This window comes from Nesoenas mayeri (assembly GCF_963082525.1).
Source record: "Nesoenas mayeri genome assembly, chromosome: 4".
Lineage (NCBI taxonomy): Eukaryota > Metazoa > Chordata > Aves > Columbiformes > Columbidae > Nesoenas > Nesoenas mayeri.
Window position 1 is genome coordinate 67,618,404 of NC_137540.1, and position 21,126 is coordinate 67,639,529.

The following is a 21,126-nucleotide window of genomic DNA, read 5'->3' on the forward strand; positions in this document are numbered from 1 at the left end:
CATGCCAAAATTTTATAATACACCCAGGACTTTTACTTATAGAACATGTGGGTTTTGAGCAAAAGAGGCTAAACCAGGTCTGAAGCCTCTACACCTCAAAAAACTGTATTCTGTAAATACTTTTCCTTTATTTTCAGTTATTTAGATAACTCATAACATCTGGATTCTGTTTTATTGGACAAAAATCCAACTGGAAGAAAAAAGTAATCGCTTTAGCTGCACACCTTAAAAATGCTGTAACAATTTGAAGGTAACTTATAACTTTAGCATTACATTCTTGCTTTACGGAAACACATATGCTAGTGAAAATTAACACAAATATTTATAAGAACTTAATTAGAGAAGAATCTGTATATCTACTAAACTCACTTCACATTTTAAAAACAATACAATGCTAAGGAGAGATTTAAAACATCACTATAAAAAATGGTGTATTCTTAATTTCATAATAGAACTTATATAGAAAGTCAACTTAAATACTTATACTTACGAACTTTGCCTCTTTAAAACCTCATTGAATCCTTAGAAGCACTATTTATCATATTTCACTGCAAGATTTCTTAGCTCAGAAGACTACTCAATAAACCATATTCCTGTTTTCTGTTCGCTTTAGACAAACAAAACTTTATACTTACAGACACTTGACTATCAGTAAAAGTTTTCTCCATGTATAAATAGTTTAACAGCTCATTGTTAAGAAACAGTCCCTTCAACTTTATTATTACGCTGTTTCTGAACACATGTTTACTTCTTCCAGAGTCCAGTAAAAAAATGAGGCTTCTCTGCCTGTTGCCCTATCAACACCTCTCGCATTCTCCTCCCTCCCCAGCACATTCCCCGCCCTCAATACTGGTTCTGTATCTCCTCATCAAAAGGAACAGGCAGCTTTTAAAATGGTGTTTAGGCAAGTCCTGTGTAACAATAAAGCTTCTGTAAAGACAACAGCATGCTGCTGAGGAATCTGCTAATGTAAAATGCATTCGGTGAGGGCCTACAGGACGCTGTTTCAAACATTTGTCCAAACTTGTTTAAGCATTGAGTCAACACTGTTTTCTCCTCCAACGTATTCTCATCATTAAGACATTCCCCTTTGATGAGTATATTATCTGAATGAACTAGGTCATCAATCCCTATTAAAAACACTTAAAACGTAATCTAAAATTACTTTTTTTAAAAAAAGTTACAATTTGTAAGACTCACAGCAAATTTCTTTCAGTTTCTGGCATGTAGGTGCACGTCTCCGTAGGATTACAATCACATGTATGCATATTATGCAATCCAGCCCATCACACCAAAATGTTCCGTGTTCTTTTGAGTAAGCAGGGCATTGGCATTTACAAGGATCGCATTCCAGGTGAAACATGATTCTCGTAATTTTCAATACCACACCTACTCTCCAGACAGACCAGCGATATCTGCGTATTTTCAGAAAGAAATGCACACACTTTCTGCCCAACAAATAATGCTTCAATACCACTCTTCTGCAATTCCTCAGCCCAGGCAGAAGTAGAGGATAGGATTTTTACTGTATTTTTTAATCAGAAGAACAGATTAAATGTTTTGAGGATTTAATATTGAATAAAAAGCAGTAGCTCATCTAGTAGATACTCCACAGGTGACTCCTTTTTTTTAAACATCACTGGACTGATAAATCTGTGAGGACAATGAAAATTAAATAATACCAACTCTAGCCAAAATCCGAGCAGTTTAAGCATAGCGAGGGTCAGAAGCTATTCACGGATAGCTACAGTGCTAACATTTGTGTCATATCTTTTCTGTGATTATACTTTAAAAATACCAATTCAGTTCATTCAATAAAGCCTTAATTCATTCCCTACTATTAACGAGGTCTCACAGAGCAAAAACCCCTCCTCACCTCCGTGAGGACGTAGCATGACAAAAACGACGTGCAGAGAGTAACAGGAACAGCAGCCACGGGAGGGCGGGAACAGAGAGGCACGAAAGCAGGGACCCGGTTCCTCATTCCCGCAGAACTGCAGGGGTTCTGCCCAGGAAATCTGAGGTGCCCCCTCCCTCAAACAGCACAACCAGGAAACCCTCCCCAAGCCCAGCACAGTTATGCTGCACCAGGAGATGCTCCAGTCAGCAAATCCTGTATTTTGCAAGGAAATAAGTTTACACCAAGGGAAAAGTAACGTGGTTTCTTGTGCTGACAGGAAAATCCATAATCCTGCAGTTGAGGAGAAGCCATGTCCATCCTCGAGTCTAAGAATCACAGAATCTTTTTGGTTGGAAGAGACCCTCAGAATCACCAAGTCCAATCATAACCTAGCACTAGTCCAACCTTAACCTAGCACTAAACCATGTCCCTAAGAACCTCATCTAAATGCCTTTTAAACCCCTCCAGGGATGGCGACTCCACCACTGCCCTGGGCAGCCTGTTCCAATGCCTGACAACCCCTTCCGTGAAGAATTTTTTCCTAATATCAAATCTAAACCTCCCCTGGTGCAACTTGAGGCCATTTCCTCTTGTCCTATCACTTCTTACTGGGGAGAAGAGACCAACACCCTCCATGCTACAACCTCCTTTCAGGCAGTTGCAGACAGTGATAAGGTCTCCCCTCAGCCTCCTTTTCTCCAGGCTGAACAGCCCCAGTTCCCTCAGCCACTCCTCATTACACTTGTGCTCCTGGCCCCTCACCAGCACATAATCAGTTCACAACATGGGTTTATCAAACCCAGTATTATGTTTCCAGGAGTGGCCACACATGGATGTCTACAGATGAACAGCACAGGGCAACATATAGGACATTTCCCTGATTACATTCTCACAGACTCCAGGTATTTTTAGTTCAGGAGACTTTCTGAACCTGGTGTGACTTGTCTTCTTAATAATCCCCAGTGGCTCTATTTTACAAATACTTGTCCCCTTTCCCCCAGGACATGCAAATTTCTTGCAGCCACAGCACTCAGTGGTGAGGCATCCCACAGACCAACTCACCTCCTGCATGAACAATCGAGTTCTCCTGTTTGTTTTGCTCCTGGCTCCAGCTACCTTTAATTAATGGTGCCGACTTCTTGTCCCGAAGGAGACAGCAAGCAGCCAATCCCAACTACTTTTTCTATGCCAGCCACAACTTTGTACAGTTGTTACGCCTTTCTGAACCTCTTCCACTTGTAATATATCATAACCTTTTTGAAATAAAGAGACTAGAACATGACATTCAAGGTGTGGCCAAATCACAGATATCTACAATGGAACCATTGTGCATTTTTTTCCTGTATTCCTTCCCTAATAATTCATAACACAGGATTTTGTTTCATTGCTACTGTATTGGGTGGAAGTTTTCATGCAACTGGTCCTTGTAACTCAAAGACCTCACTTCTGAGAGGAAACAGTCAGCTCAGAGACATATATATCATTTGATATATGAAGCTAAGACTATTCTGCTTCATTTGCATTGCTTTACATTTATCTGCATACATTTTGAGCTGCCATTTCATTTTCCAGTCATCCAGTCTTATAAAAGCAGCCTGCTCTCATCTTCAGAGACTGTTCTTGCCCTTATTACCTTGAGTAACTTCACCTCACTGCTCACCTTCTTGGGAGGAGCCTTAAAAGATGGCTGTGATTTAACAAGTGTAATGTAAGAAACTGAAGCAAGTGCCAGCCTTAAGCAGCAAATAATTCTAGGTTTCAGTAACAGACCCCAGTGCTGTAAAAATGTCACTCTGCCTTCATGTCAGGGGGTTAACATGCCTCATGAATCAGACCCAGGAGAGCAGAGTTTTAGTTCAAAGAGAGCAAGCTCCGTTTAAAAAGAACCCCAAGTACCAAAGCTGGTGGAGAAAGACATCCCTGAGATGTTGCTCACCTACCAAGAGTCCCAATCAAGCAAGCACTGACTGTTTCGTCACTACACAAAGAAACCAGAACCAAAGGAACAGAGCCAAAAGCAAGTTCCAGTCCCTCATATTGCTGAACTAAAGGATATGACCCCTCTGTTGCTTCAGGTCGCAACCTGAACTTGTTCACCCCGTCTGATCCTCCTAGATCCACAAACGTGACTGCATCAGAGATGCTGACAGCTTATGAAGCCACCTGTGCCCATTTAATCACACGTCTTAAGAACGCTGGTAGTGACAACTGACAAGAAGTAAGGTCTGCTGCTGGAGGATTTAAGCAGAATACAAGTTTTTATCTAGTCTCTGGAAGCATATGCTGTGCCTCTGATTCTGTGACAGAAATTGGCTTGTGTTGCAGAGCCAGGCCCAGGCATGGCTGGGAGAGCACTTGAGTCACAAGGTCAGACAACGTTCTGATTGCTTCCTCTGGAAGAAATTTCTGCATCTGGGGCCAACCGCCTTTGCACATATGAGGACTGAATTCCTGATGGAACACAACCTCAGTAACGCTGTTGTTTCTTCTCAGGCACCGAAGTATGGGATGAGCACTTCTGTGATGAGTGCTGCCATATACAACCCACAAAGGGAGATGAGATCCAGCTCTCAGCACATTCTCTGACTACTCAGCTTCTTACACGAAAATTTACATGGCAAATTTCTCCAGAGTCTGAAATAAATGAAATAACCCAAAAGCAGTAGAAAAGAGTAAACAGTAAAATTACAGAAATATAGTCACTTTACAAACTTCAATAACAGAAGAAAAATCCCATTATTCTCACTGTCCGGAAAACAATGTCACAGTTTAACATTCAGTATTGTATCTAGAAATAAGTATCTCTGATTCATGAAAAACAAGAGGTTACACACAACTATACTCATCTGTTGACCAAGCCACTTCTGTCAGGTAACACAAAACAGTATGAAGAGCATAAGAATTTTCCATGACAAAGCCTATAAATGTAAGGAAAACTTGAGGCATACATTGGTAATCTTTTTAAAAAATATTGTACAGTATAAAATACCAGCAAAGACTTGAAGTTAATGCCAGTGCACCATTTATGGAAAAAATAAATAAATGTATACTGCTAGCATGCTGCTGTCCTCCTTTATGTTGTAACAATGGATATAACTTAAGTACTCGGCAAGATCACATATGCCAAAGTAAAAGCCTGAAGAAGATGCTCTAGAGTATGCTGAAAAGTTTAAAATTCTTAATATGGCAGTCTAGAGAACAAAATGTGCAAAAATTATGTTCTTAGAAATCTTTAAGGCACCCAAGGAATGATATCAGGGAAAAAAAAAAAGACTAAGGGATACCACAGGCATCATTCAGAACAAGATGACAGTAATGTACAGACATACTGGCTTTAACTGTGCTAGTCAAATAAATAATGCCATAAGCTACTGCATAGTTTTAAAGACAGTTAGAATCACAGAATAGAATCATAGAATTATTTCAGTTTGAAGAGACCCTCAAGATCATCAAGTCCAACCATAACCTAACTCTAGCACTAAACCATGTCCTTAAGAATTTCATCTACACATCTTTTAAACACCTCCAGGGTTTTGTGACTCTACCACTTCCCTGGGCCAGCCTGTTCCAATGCCTGACAACCCTTTCTGGAAAAAAAAATTTCTTAAAATTCTATCTAAACCTTCCCTGGTACAACTTGAGGCCATTTCCTCTTGTCCTATCACTTGCTACTTGGGAGAAGTGACCAACACCTTCCATGCTACAACCTCCTTTCAGGTAGTTGTAGACAGTGATAAGGTCTCCCCTCAGCCTCCTCTTCTCCAGGCGAACAGCCTCAGTTCCCTCAACCGCTTCTCATCACACATTTGCTCCAGTCCCCTCACCAGCCTGGTCACCCTCCTCTGAACTCTCTCCAGTACCTCAAATATGAAATGAAATGTTAGAATATTTTTACTTCTTAAACCTGTTAAGAGTCATGGGCTTTAAGAGAACTCACTAAACTAGTAAAAGTTACTGCAAAATAAGAAATACTGGCCTGTCTCATCACAGAAGAATAGACCCCTGCACAGAACTACACAGCCAAACCCATGAGAAAGGGAGAGGCAAGGATGAGATACGGGGTGAGCTGATGCTTTCTGGCCACACCACCAAGCTCTCCCAGCCTCCTATCAATCAAGCTGGTTGCATTCAAACTGCCTGCTGGGCACACTGATTCTGGCCATTAGGGCCAACATCTAAACCATATCCAAAATCACTTGAGTAAAATACACTGGTTGGCCCAGGACAAAGCCACGTAAGTGACAACTCTAACGATGTGACAGAACAAACATTGCAATGCCTTGGCACTGCGTCCTTTCCCAGCAGAGATGAGCGGTCACCGTTCAGCACAGCGGGTGAGCAACTCCAGCCAGGGCTGTCACCGCCAGAGCTCTGAACAGAGCAGCAACCACGGGATGCATTCAAAGCCTTGCTGATCAGCTCCACGACCACATACACCACAGTAATTCAAGGTACAGAAATCAGCGCTTAATGTCATGACTAACACTATTTAAAGCTTTATATTGTAGTTCAGCAAGAGGGTTTGGGCTATTACAGCAAACGGCTGTAAAATCACTAAATGCACACGTGGCGCTTTGCAGTGCTTTAAAGGCTGAGCCCTGGTGGAATAGTCCAAGAAACGGGATCTGTCCTTCACTGTCTCTCCACCCAACCACACCAGATGGGTTCCAGCAAAGGGAAGCAAGAAAGAACACAGGCTGCAGTCACACATCCATTAGGCTTCCAAAACTGCGGTGTGAGGGGCAGGGCTATGCTAGCATTCCACCTGCAGAATATACATATATGGGACAGGAGAAGTCCTGTAAGAGCTCAATCATTAACATGCTAAAAGTACAGAAACATTTAAAAATTGAGATTTTATTCTTACATGCAGTTTTTTACTGGCATTTTCTCCATCTTCATGAAAGCAGAGAGCAAACCTGACAATTGGTTGGTTACACCTTAGATAAAAATTATGACAAATTCCATGCAAAAGATGCAACGCTTAAATGTAGTACATGGTGAAACCTGTATACACTGGCAGTCCATTGCAAGTTACCATAGCTTTAAAAAAATGGTGACACCTAAGACAAAAATATACATTATTTTAGAATTTTAAATTCACAATTATAAGCTGAGAATGAAGAGGACTCTTGATTTAAATTCGAAAATTGTACTAGCCGTAGCCGTAGCAGTGGCTTTGTGGCCGTGGTGACAATTTAAGAACACCAGTGAAGCAAGATCTGCTGGGAGAGTTAGTACTTTTTATTAAATCAACTGACAGGGTGGGAAAAGTTTGGGGCATGTTCAGCTGTTCTTGTCTGCTTTCCCTCCTATACTAGTTGGTCTAATATAAGCTATTATCTCCCTATGTAAGCTCTGTCTGATTATTTAAATCAGTCAAACAAAGGCAGGTATCCACTTAAAAACTCATTATTAAGTCAAATGAGCATTTAAGGTTTTTTGCCACCCACAGATGCCAAAACTAATATCCAGCAGAGACAAGTCATTCATTAGTATAAAAACCTCATACCAAAGGGATGTGTTGTATGCTTTCAATTAGCAGATGAAATGCAAAAGAAAGTTGCTCCAGTGGAATTAACAAAACAGAAAAAAAATATCAAGCATTATTATCTATAATAGCAGCTAATAATACTACATTATTAATGGTTATAATTAAGATAGAACATTCTAACAAAATTCCTCACACTGATTTTTAAAGGGAATACGTGATACATACTTTGAAAACATCACTAAACTCCAGGAATTTGATCCAACAAATGTTGTTTTTCACAGAGCTATAGCTTTGTTTCCAAAACAGGATGAGGACAAGAAGAAAAGCTACAGCCATCTTTTTTGTCCTGCTGTTTATTAAAAGAATTAAATAGCCTTTAATTTTAAAAATATCTCTACATTAAAAGATTATTTAGCAATACTCAGAGCTTGACACTTGTTTGCCTAAGATATTACATCTCTCATGATACTACTATTCTGCCCTATTTTTAACCACAGAGAAATACCAAAAGTACCAGTGCCACAACGATTTTCAGGAAACATAACAGCTTTGAATGTTTTCCTTGGAGAGGAAGAACCTGAATTTCTTGACTTCAAGGAAATACTGCAAGGTTCCCCATTTTTACAGCCCTCAAGAAAAATTAAGATATGAATGGAATGAGCTACAGGTAAAAGTGTTACGGGATCTGGTTCCAAAACTCTTGATGAGTAAAAGGATCACACTGTTTAATGGATTTTTTTACAAAGGTGGTGTTCTGGTCTCTGCAGTCTCACAGAGTCACCTTTAGTGTGTTTATAAATCTACAAACAATGTCTTTGTCAGGAGAGAATCGAGCAAGAGGATGAGAGTAGTGGCACTTACCCACAGGGAAGTAAAGTAGGAAAAAAGATAGGATAATAAATAATTATTAATAATAAAAATAATAAAGAAAAAGAGTTCCAAATCCATTTCGTGTGAAAACAACATAATTAAGGCACATACTAGACAAAACAATTTCTTGAATTCACTTCCAATTTACAAGAAAATAATATTCAGCTCTGCTGTGAGCAAGCACAGTTTCCACAGTTCAGAAATACAATCATGTATTCTGTGTTTTGGGAGATACTTTTCATACCATAGTCTTAGTATAACTGCACCCATTAATTCTGTACTCTCATCCTATTCTCATTCATGCAGATTTAAAATAATCTTGTATACATGTTCTATTAGTCAAAACAGCACTTAGAGGTTAATTCTAAAAACTTGCCTATTTTCTTCTATGTGTAATATAGCTTCTGCAAGCAAGGGGAAAATACTTACTGAGTAGCAATTGTATCACCGCAGACAATTCTAAACTTATAAGAATATTATCTGTGCATGTATAGGCAGCCATATTCTAACAATTTAAAAGGTGAAATATTCTCTTGTAATCATTATTTTTATTTATTAAAATAATATCTATAAAAATATATTTTATGCTTGGATAGATTAAAAAAAACATCACAAACTGCAAAGAAATCGCGCCACCTTATGGCAGAAAACGGCAAAACTAGCAGCTGGTATTTCGCACACCACAGCTTCAAAGACAAAAGGAGCAAGTTCACACTTTCACAAAAAATCCAAATACAACCTCCTTCAGAGCAAATGAAGAGTGTTCAGCATATGCCCACAGGAGATACTCCATGGAACCTACTTCTACTGCTCAATTCAGAAGAATAAGTTGAATGCCAGCAGGAATCAAACCCACAAGCTCAGAGAAGCAAATTCATTTTCAAACTTCATGTTTGAGTTAGTACCTCATCCATTCTGTTAAAATAACTGGAAAGAACACAAAAGCATCTGAGTAACCTATATAATACGCTCACGATCATTATCCCAAAGGTGGAGTCTCTAAGAATTTCCTGCTATTGTTATTTCCTCTTCCAGCAACTCTAAACAGATGGCCTGAAATGATCTAAACATGTACTAACAGTGAACACTGTGTTCTGCTACACTTAGTGTAACAGCACTTGGGAAAGTGCTGCAGTAGACACGCTACAGTTAGGACCAAAATACCTTCACAATATTTTACTTTGACTCAAGAAGCTTTTGAAATTCTTCTCTGGGTTGGTATTTCTGCCGGTGGCTAGGATGTCATTCTCTAATGGCAATGCAGAGGGGAAAAAAGAGAATTCAAAGTGAAAAGAAGCAATTGAGAGAGAGCTGTCCACACCCAAATAGCTATATGTAGTAGGGGCATTCATCCAAACACAGACTTTAATACAGATTGTTTCTTTGTCCAATTCATACAGCGACCTAGAATGTAAGTTTCCCCATCCAAAGTAACAGCTTTAAGAATTAGGACACTGGATAGCACAGGGAGCCTCTCAGTCCCTCTTGTTGGTGTTACTCAATTTATATACACTAATGAATACCAACTAAGACAAAATGAGAGAAAAAATTACTTTTTAGGCCAGTGACTATGGTGTCTTTCTGAAATTAATGGAAATTATCAAGTCCCTATTTTAATGAATATTTATGCAATGTAGAACAGCTCCTATAACAGAAATTAAATTACATCCTTGGTGTTTAAAACACTTTCTCAAAATATGAGATGTGCACATATCCTTCTATGAATTCCAAATCTGGAAGAACATGCCATTAACTGTTTTTCCTACTGCATGTGAATTACTGTGACCAGAAATTCTATCAAAAGTGGTAATACATATTAGTAAGCTTTGTTTTAATTTAGACGAATCACCACTTTCTGAAGAAGAATGATGTAGCTACATGGTTCCCAAACAGCTTTATCCAGAGGATCTTGCTCTGTTTGTTAAAGTTATGCAACTACTGTATTAAAGCTATGAGTGCAAAGAAATGATAAAGCATTTTCCATGACCAGGAAAAAAAGCAATACACTTAGAAGCTTCAGACAACAAGACTGAAATAGACAACAATGAAAAATGTCCTTTAAAACATCTTAGGAATAAGTAATTACAGTTCCTACCTGCATTCCCTAAGCATGCCAGAAGCTCCCTCCATATATTCTATCCCCTGAAAATCCAGTGCACTGAGTTGCCCTCTCCTTCAGTTCAGTCAGTGAAACACCGTTCTTTCTACATTTTCCCACAACGGGAAACTCAGAGTATCTTCTTCTTTCCTCCTCCCATCTCAAAACACTTTTTCAACACCTCCTTCCCATCTAGAGGAACCAGCGTGCCACATTCCCTCCCATGCTGAAGAGCAGCATATATGTGTATTACATGGTTCCTGTGCCAAGAGCTCTGCACATATTTTTGTTCCTCCCCAACCACAAACCTTCTTCCAGATAAGTATGATAAAGGAGTGATGGAGAAATCTCTCCATTCATGTTCACATCACTATGGGTCAGGTTTTCCTGAGGAAACACACAAGAAGATCTAATGAAGCCACATTTCTCCGGCTGGTTGAGGGAAGCTCCCAGCACAGCAGGAGGAGCTGCTGTTTAAATTCAGATGGCTTTTCATTTCTTGTTTTCACCAAAATCAATAAGGTTTGGCCACTGAGGCCCAGGCACCAGCTGATGTTACACCTGATGTGAAATGGCCTTACTATGTAACACTCAGAAAGACACAAAATCACCGTAACTAATGACCAACACCAAGTTAAGAATTCCCTCTTCTCAACTGCTGACATATAAGGACGAAAATCCTACTTAAATACTTTCAAACAATTTTCCATGCTCAGTAAGCTACATTCCTTAGGAAGTTATGTAAAGACTCTGATCCAGCAACAAATTTAAACCCCCAAAATCTTCTCAGTGTAACGATCATCAGCTCAAGGAATAAAATAATATGAAGATCATTTGATTTTTTAATATGATAACATAATACAATGATTTCTAAGACATGATAAACATTTTGATCACCAAAACTGCATTGCTTTGCTTTACATGACCAGTTGTGATGGGTAAAATAAAGCCAAAATTCCCCACAGAAAGAATCACCACTGACGATGGCATCAATGTAAACTACTAACAAAACATTCAAAAAGTCAGGTGACATCAGAAATCTGTATTCCCCTCATATAAATGTGATATAATGATTAGTAACTTTATTACACTACAGGTATTACTTACTTTCTTGCATTAATGAACAGCATTAACTACTGTAAGTTCCTCTCCAGGACTCGCAAGTTTTAAGTGAAAGTTAATTACCTCAAGATCATCCAGAGAACGAGTAATACTAAATCGCTTAGATCTTCCAAACGATCTTCTAACCGATGAACGCGGGGGAGGAGCCTGACTTAATCCCATTGGATGCCCAAATTTTGCACCCTAAAAAAAGTAGAAGATACATATCATTATATTACTTCTTTAATTTTAGTACATTGTGAATCATAATGACATCTCAACTATAAGTATCAACAGGTACAGAATTCCAAGGAGGTGGATGTGCAAACCTGTAACAGGATCACAGTTTCAACACAAGTTGGTCACTTGCCATGCCCCTGTAAAATCATGTATTAAAATCATTAAAGTTATGACTTCCCCAGTCTCAAGTCAAATATCATAAATATTCAGCACCAAATTACTATATAAACATGAGTCATCAGTTGGGTTGCTGAAGTGTACACAAGCTACATGTCACTATTAGTAGACAGAGCGTAATTAAAAGCCAATTCTAGCTCTTTACTGTCTTAACAGCAAAGTATGTACAATGCAAAATATTTGTTCTTTCTATAGGAAATTACTATCCTAGAAATCATCTCACCCACCCTCTGTTGGAATCTTTCACTAGGTATTTTTAAAAAATCTTACTTTTCAGTACTCATTTTCTTAGAAGGCTTCCTATTGTCAAGTCTGACTTTTTAAATCACATAGTGCAAAATGCTGGAACCTTTGTCCCGAGGAATGAAATTATCTCACTTTGATGTTCCATGACTAGAATTGGTCTTGCAATAATTGAATCTAATAGCTTCCTCTTTTCCCCATAATCATACTCTTTCACCTTAAAAAGTTACCAGATGCCAGTTAAGCTGTAACAGCTCAGCTGTACATATCTAGTTTATGCCAAATGGCAAAGTGTATGCTTAAACCTAAGAGTAGGCACACAGTCAGCAACTGGTGCTAAGCAGATGTACATAAACTCACTACATTGCAAAAACTTGTGATTATGTGCCTGAAAGTTTGGATTCCTTTCACTGCAACATTCAATGTGAGGAAAATTCCTCCGTCTTCTGTTGTTTTTTCACTTTAGAAAATAAAAGAGTTTAATTCAGAGTAAATTTTCTTCTATTTCATTTCAGCATCTTTCTTCATCACAGTAAGCTTGAAAATATTTTTATTAGTACTTTTATAATTGCTTATTGGCAGTTTCATAATATTTATTAAATTTTATACTTGTTTCTTCCTTTTGGCAAGTTGCTGTGCTCTCAATTCTGAAATATTTTGGTATCCCTTTTTTCACTTGTTTGAAAGTCTATATACATCAGATTAACCAAAAAAAAAAAACAAAACCATCCTAAGTTTCACTTTCTTATAATCTCATGCTAACAATCAGTTATACAAAGTAGAGAAGAGCATTGAGAATATTATACAGCCTCCTTAACTACAATAAAAGATAAGGTATCCAACAGAAGATCTCTGTTTGCTTCTGCCTGTTTGCTTATTTCTATGGAGTCAACACTACTCTTGAGCAACAGGGCTCTGACCGTCACCATTATTCACAAGACAGTTGACAAGCCTGTAGAAATGTTAAAGAATTAACAAAATATACAGGAATCCAGATCTAAAGGATCAGGGTTCACCACTGGCAGAAGGTGAGACTCCAGCTTCTTCCTTCAGTATTAAATGTGATCCATTTTTATATGAGATCTCCTTCCTTCCCAATTTTCAATTTACTAAGGTGTTTTTTTAACTGGCTGAGAACAAAATCAGTCCTGCCAAGGAAAACTGGAAATCTGGCAACTGGAGACTAGCTGCTAAGGTTTTTAAGAGAACATTTAAAAGTACAATATAAACAAGCTAAGGTGTTTTTTTGCTAAAATGCTCAACTGAACGTGAAGACAGGAAAGGTGGTACTTGTACATGTTCACAGACAGCGCCCACTGCAATGAGGACAGTTCCTGTCTTCCTGAGTAACTCAGAAAATCATCTCCTCGTCCTGGCAGGTACCACTGGGGCGGTTCACGTGGCTCATACCTGTGGTCACATCACAGAATCACAGAATGTCCTGAGTTGGAAGGGACCACAAGGATCATCAAGTCCAACTCCTGTCCCTGCCTGCGACAACCCCACAGCTCACACCGTGTGTCTGAGGGTGTTGTTCAGTCTCTTCTTGAACACTGTCAGGCTTGGGGCCGTGACACCTCCCTGGGGAGCCTGTTCCAGTGTCCAGCACCCTCTGGGTGAAGAACCTTTTCCTCATGTTCAACCTAAACCTCTTCTGGCACGTCTTCCTGCCATTCCCTTGGGTTCTGTCATTGGTCACTAAAGAGAAGAGATCAGTGCCTGCCCCTCCTCCTCCCCTTGTGAGGAAGCTGTAATCGCCATGATGTCTGCCCTCAGTCTCCTTCAGGCTGAACAAACCAAGTGACTTTAGCTGCTCCTCATACGGCTTCCTCTCCAAACCCTTCACCAATTTTGTAGCCCTCTTCTGGACACTCTCTAGTAGCTTAATATCCTTTTTAACCTGTGTTGCCCAGGCTGCACACAGTGCTCTGGGTGAGGCCGCAGCAGTGTGGAGCAGAGCGGGACAATCCCCCCCAGACTGGCTGGCAATGCGGTGCTGGACGCACCCAGGCCCCCCTTCCTGTCTAACTCAAAGCTCATACTTAATGCAGAAATCTGTTTCAAACAGTGAACTCCGCATTAGCCCCTGACTAAACGCAGCAGTATTAATTACTATACCTGCATAACGTATCAAAATACTAGCAAGGCTCCTCCTATATCAGTATGTTCCCGTTAAAGCAGCATGAATATCTGTGAACACCTACCAAGTTTCACCACTAGTCAAGTATGACCACACCAGTTTTGCAATTTTTAAATTTTTAATCTGTGATTTAGTGAAAAAAAACTATCAGACTACAAACAGCTCAGCGACTTCTAAGGCTAGTTAAATTAATGGCATCATTAGTGTGAGGACAATGGGTATTTTGAAACTAATGAAATAGTTACACAGTATGGATTCTGCTTAATGGCCTTTCATGTATTTCTCAAAACAAGATGCAGAGCTCCTCTTTCATAAAAGACAATGGTGAAAGGAAACAAAGGAAAAACACTATCAATACCAGCCATTTATATTTTGAATAACAAATACATTTTCATTTTTCTTTCTAATTCAGACCGAAAATAATATAAACTCTTCAGTATATGTTTAAATAGTGGAGATTGCTGTAAACAACTCTGGGAGATTAAAAAATACAACTAGAGCACATACACTAAAAAAAAATTTGAAACAGTAACATTACAAATTGAAGCAACAAACTGCCTGAAGACAAATCTAATTAGATTCCACTGAGAAGCAGATTCTAGATAAGATTAATTATCACCAGATGCCCCATTTCAGACAAAAATGCTGCTCACCCATTTGTAGTCAGAAACGTAACAAAGAGGGAGAGTGGACCAAAAAACACTTGCAAACTGTGTGGTAGTAGAAAAGAGAACACTAAATTAGTATCCAATCAAAATTTTTAATTACAGCTTATTACATCCTTATACAAAACTCACTATTGAGCCCTGAATGGAATGGAATGGTAAAGATAAGAGCAGGGGAAAAAAGACCCAGAGAATAAAACAGTGCTTAAGAAACAATTACAAAATATAGAAGTTCACTGAACTAAACATTTCCACAATCCATTTGGATAACAATTGAAATTAGGAAAACTTTTTCAGCTGACAAAAATCTTTTCTTTGCTCTGAAGAATCAAATTAATAATCTAGGAAATTAAGGAAGACATGGCTAAAAAAACACAGCAGTTCATAAACTATTTAATTTCCTGGTAATGGTGCTGAGAAGTTTCCCTTTTCATCCTTTCTTGACTCTACTCCAGACATTCAGACTATGAAGGCAGATCTCCTGCAGATCATTTCAAAAAACTGCCTTGCATACACACATGCACACATATAAAGGAAGAATCACATAGCTTAAGCAATAGCAGCCACATTTTGGCAAATGTTTTCCAAGCAACTCTGAAGAGCTAGAAATAAAAGCATCCATGACTTGAAGAAAGAGCCACTGTAACTAAAATGTACTAATCAGCACAGCTAAAGAAATCCACAGTATTTGAATAAAGAGAGATTGCTAGTGCAATGACTGATATTAATGTAAATTTTTTAGTCAGCCATAAAGAAATGATCATACTTCTAAAAGCTTTTAATACACTATTAAACAGATATTAAAAAATCTTAAATGAACCTACAAAAAATTCAAAATGGTACCCTTTATGACCAACAAAACACTGTTCATTCACTGTTTGCTGCCAAACTAAAACACTGACATTTGCTACATGAATATTGGGCTGTGTGTTTTATTAAAACCAGATTGCCTCTAAGCCCTAGAACTATTCACTATCATATATTTAAAGATTCTCTTTTGGAAATGGTATGTTGTTGAATCTATAAAAGAAAACTCTAAAAATATATAGATATTCAAGAAAATCTAAGAAATCCTAACACGGAACAGTATTAGAAACTGATATCCATCTGATACTTCATTAAGTGTCGTCACTTTAGGAATCCAGAAACAAAGAGAAAAACATAGAAATCTGTGAAAACAAGTCAATTAGTAAAAAGCAGGTGCTACAGCAATACATCCTCTGCATTTTGCAATGCAGATACTTAGAACCTTACTATTACTATCTATCATGGTGAAAGTACAAAAGAACATCTCTCTAAAAGCCTTTATCCTGTTATGATTTGGCAGATGGAGAATAAAAACAACAAAGGCTTAAAGGAATTAACACACTGATGCTCTAAAAAATCCATTCCTTTTTCTATTCTTATAACGAAGTGAAAATTAAGAACGAGCATGTACTGAAATACCAGTTGAATGTATAATCACAAGAGAAAAAGAAGGACAATGAACAGGTCTGCAAAATCTTTTTTAATATATGATTCAATTACCCCTTTTCCTTAGGCCAACAGGAAACAGCAAGTGCAAATACACTCCCTTGAAATGACCATCAATCACTGACCAAACTACAGTATTTCTTTCCCTTCAAATACAATTTTTTTTTAATTTAATTTTGACCTGCTTATTTGGTCTCATGGATGAACTGCCTCCTAATCTACTAGACAAGAAGGGCATTAATAACAAAGGTCACCAGAGGATTGATATAGCAGCAGTTTGTGACTGTGTCCAAGTGAGAACAATTGCTGTCTGATAACAAGAAAAGTACGCAAGAAAAGTACAAATGCAAAAGTGAAAAATGTTGTACTTTGTGTATTAGAAAGACAGAGGGAGTGAAGAAGCACACGACTCACACTAGACTGCAAATGGAGAGACAGAAACAACAAAAATGATCTCACACAAGGTGACTTGCACAAAACTGGTTCTTTAAAGACAGAAGAAAAAGGATGGGCTCTCAGAAGTATTTTCAACTAATAAAGAAATCAAGCACTAGTTCCACATACTTTTTTCAGCAGCTGTGCTGGTGTAAAGGACTTTGCATGTATCTCTGAGCACTCACACTGGCTCACAAAGTGCAGCAGGCTGCCCCTCATCTCCATGAACAATAAACTATAGTTTATTAAATGAAATTATCCTGTTTCTAACACAGATCCACAGACCGTCATGACAACACAACTGACGATGCTCACTGCCAACTCTGGCCCAAGCATGACAACAACTCTTTAAGCTGGTGCTACCAAAGAAATGCAACATGAGACTCTGACGGTCAATTCAATACTCTAACCTGGAGCTGAGCACACAAAAGCAAGTTGATGAAACCTTATCAATTATTCAGAACTCAAAGAAACCAAACACCTTTAAGAAAGATCTTCAATTGGCTTAAAGAAACTCCCAGCTATAGCAAGAGCTGCATCATGCTCTTTCATATTCTAGCAAATGCTCTTATCAAGTATTATAACTTTTTAACAAATTGTCACACCTAACAACCTGAAATTTCCGTTTGGTACTACATGCACTTTGTGTCTCTCTACAACAGTGAGATCCTTCTCCTCTGATACAACAGTTTTAAAGCTGGAGAAGCAGGACGGAGGTAGCAAGGAGAGGACACTGGCAGCTCTTCAAGTACAAGGGGCTAAGGAACCAGGAGATTTTTGTGTTCAGGGACCCTTGACAATGACAAAAATACAGGGAGGTGGCAGCAGGAATCCAAGAAGGGAGAAGAAAAAGGAGAAAGAAAAACAATGAGGCTTAGGCCAGCTTTGCATCATCTAGCAAATTTAATCTGTTCATGGAAAACACACTACAATTTGTGACCTCGAGGGGAAACTAAAGGGGCTGATTCTTGTGGGACACAGATTTTGGCTGCTATGTGGAAGAGCAGGAAAACGAAGAGGTAAAATAGAAAGGGAGCTAATCTAAAACATTAAAATAATGCTATTCTGACAAGCATGATCATCTGCATTTACAGAAGGATGCCTTCAAAACTGCTTCACAGAATCACAGACTGGTTGGGGTTGGAAGGGTCCTCTGGAGATCATCCAGTCCAACCCACCTGCTAAAACAGGTTCTCCCAGAGTAGATCACACAATGAAAGTTTTTCTCACAAGATTCCCAGACACAAGAATGAAATCATTTTTCAAAATGAGGAAAACAGTTACGAAAGTGATTTCAAGACATGAACAAAGTTCTAAGACCTCTAAAATAAAAATATAGTTACTGATATATAATAATTTTGATATAAATTGTTCTGTCTTTTTCAGGTGGAACAAGTAAACTATCTTCTGTGCGGACCATTTAATTCAGATAATCAATAAAAAAGACCACACACATGCTAAAATGGTCACATAGGACTGCTTGCCAATTGGATTAGAAAAATGCACCAGAACAACAGTTTAGGGAGTCTTATCCAATCCAGCTAAATGACGCTTGCAACAGAACCAGCCTTCACTACCCAGACAGCAACTGGCCATGTTGATGGTATTAATGTCGATGGAATAATAAGATCATTTTCTCAGTATAACTAGATAATAGATTATTGTATGAGTCGGAAGCTTATTAGTTGGAAATTGCAGAGAAGCAGAAAGACCCAACTATATTGAGGAAAACAGGGAGAAAATTACAAGTACACAGATAACAATTGGTTCCAAATCATCTTGAACATTAGGCAGGAATTAGCTGAAAGCATTAAGTCAGGATGGTCCAATAATCAGTATCAATCAACAAGGGAAATGAAGAATTAGGAAATCAGAAAATTAGCTTTATGAATACATTGCCTGCCCACACATTTTCAAAACTGCTTACAGTCCTGGTCAATTTAACTCAAAAATAATACAGTATAACTAAGGGAGGAAGATCACAATTATGAAAATACTTATGTATGGGAAGAAACTAAGGTGACTTCTGCATGGGAAACAAGTGATTAGTGGTCGAGATTTAAAATAAAATTAAATCACTAAGAGAATATAAATAGGGAGTGAGATTGTTCTGTATTCCTCATTGCAAATAGCAGCAGGTATGAAATGAAACTACATGGAAATCATGTATTGTTTTCTTTCCACGCTACTAAACTGCAGAATCAGTGATACCAGGAATGCCAAAAGTACAACCAAGTTTAAGAACCAACAAATTCAAGAAGAAAGCTTTACAAAGCACAACGATGTGGATGCTGTCTCTACTGGAGAAAAGTCTCCAGACCACATACTGCTGAAAATTAGAGATGTATTTTTCACTGCTCTTCCATGGTTTTTCTAAGCAGCTGCTCCTGGCCAGTGTCCAAAATAGGATATGACCTCAATATTGGATCCTTCCTCTGATACATGGATGTTTGTACTGATTGATTACAAAATAAGTATTAACCATCAATGGTTATGGTTATTATTGCTAGCAAAAAAAAAAAAAAAAAGTAATATATGAAAAGTTATTGTATCAGGTATTTACAATAGAGACAGGAAAATGTACACTACAATTATATAAAGACCCTGATCAGGATATCATCAAAAAATTGTGGTCATTCAGGTCCAAGAAAGAAGAATTTAAGCTAGATTAGTTTTAGAAAAGGGCTATTGAAGTTACCAGGAGAATGAAAACTTTACTTCCCAGAAGACTGAGAGACTAAGAACTTTACATCAAACAAAATGAAAGCCAAAAGAGAATATTATTTCTGTGCATAAAGAAAAAAGTCAACACTGAAGAATGAGTTGCTTGCACTAAAGGAGATACTAACAGAAGAAGAAATGGGTATAAGGTACTGTGATTAGAATTGACTGGAAAATAAACAAAAGTTTCTAACACCATAATGGAGATGAAATATTGTTCCTGTAGAATGTGGGCATGATAATACTTGATTACCTAAAAAAGCTAGACTTTAGTTTGAGGAAGCAGAATTTCCTTCTCTGATGCTATCTTTCCAAACTTACTGATGTCTTAATCCTCATTTTATTGATGGGATGAATTTTCAAGTCTTTCTCTTGAATCTTCATTTCTCCATGTTTCTGTTTAGACCCTTCAGGTAAGTATCAGCAATTCCATATTTATTTTTGTTAATTACAGACTTTTATTCCATACAGATCTGACTTCTTCTCCAGTGAAGAACTGGTATTTTACACCTCCTTCTCTAAATTCTCAAACTGCAAGGAACTGAGGCTTATTTTCATATAACTGAAAGCTCAGACAATAATTTTAAAATCTCTTATATCAAAGCTATGTGTAAAACTTAAAATAAAGCCATTTTTCATTATTTCACTTCATTATGAGCTAATTATTTTCCTCCACCCTGTTTTCTTCATTGTTTCTTTCTTTCTCAAGACACTACCTTCTCCTGTGACTTTGCAACTCAAAACCAGCTCAAAAATACTCAGATGGCGGCATCTCCCCTTGATTGTCATGATGTTAATTGGAGTCCAAACATACGCTTGATCTAAAAAACATTTAAATTCAGATGTTATGAATGATTCCAATTCCCTAGCACTTAAATCTGAAATGCGAAAATTTCACAAAGCCAACATTGCTCTGCAGACATTTACTCGCCAGATTTTGTATGATTTCTTTTCCATAGAAAAGCACCCAGCATTATTCTGGCTTTTTATACAGTTTTAAAGATCCTAGAACTAACCATTTTTTAATATCATTATTTTAGAAAATTGTAATACTCGTGGAAAAGCTGCAGGAAATTACTAAACATTTAATTGCTTTTCATTTTCTCATAGCAAAATCTATCAGAGGACCTACTTCATGTAAATGCCTCTTTGCCGATTAATTCACATTAGCGCATTCTCAGATGTGGTTTGGTGTTTGGGATTTCAGTTGAGTTCTCTTTAAGGTATATACGTACATCTCAAATCAGATCAAAGCCTATAATTGCAAATGTTAACATTAAAATGTACTCCATAAGAATAGCAATCCAGCTGCCATTAATTCTGCTGTATAAACAGCTGGGGTGGAACAATTTAGGCTAGTGAGCAAACAGAATTGTAGAAGAAAGGGAAAAAAACATGTAATTATACAACAAAAAATAAATATGGGAATGACATAGCTTTGCCAACATTGTCTTTGCAGCTAAAATATCTGCCTTTCAGTTAGTTCACCATCCAGCTACCAACATTAAAAACTGCAATTCTTGGATTTCTGGCAAATTACAAATTAAAAAAAAAAACAAACCACAAAAA

General features: G+C 37.9%; 1 protein-coding gene across 2 annotated transcripts in view; it reads right to left on the bottom strand.

Moving 5' to 3' along the window:
- RGS12 (regulator of G protein signaling 12) overlaps positions 1–21,126 on the bottom strand; it is a gene marked incomplete at its 3' end in the record, with an annotated part of 82,677 nt that overhangs the window by 54,990 nt on the left and 6,561 nt on the right. For both annotated transcript variants that reach the window (XM_080343960.1, XM_080343959.1), the window contains exon 2: positions 11,548–11,667. In XM_080343960.1, coding sequence (XP_080200086.1) covers positions 11,548–11,667 — 120 coding nt within the window. The remainder of the gene's footprint in view (positions 1–11,547; positions 11,668–21,126) is intronic.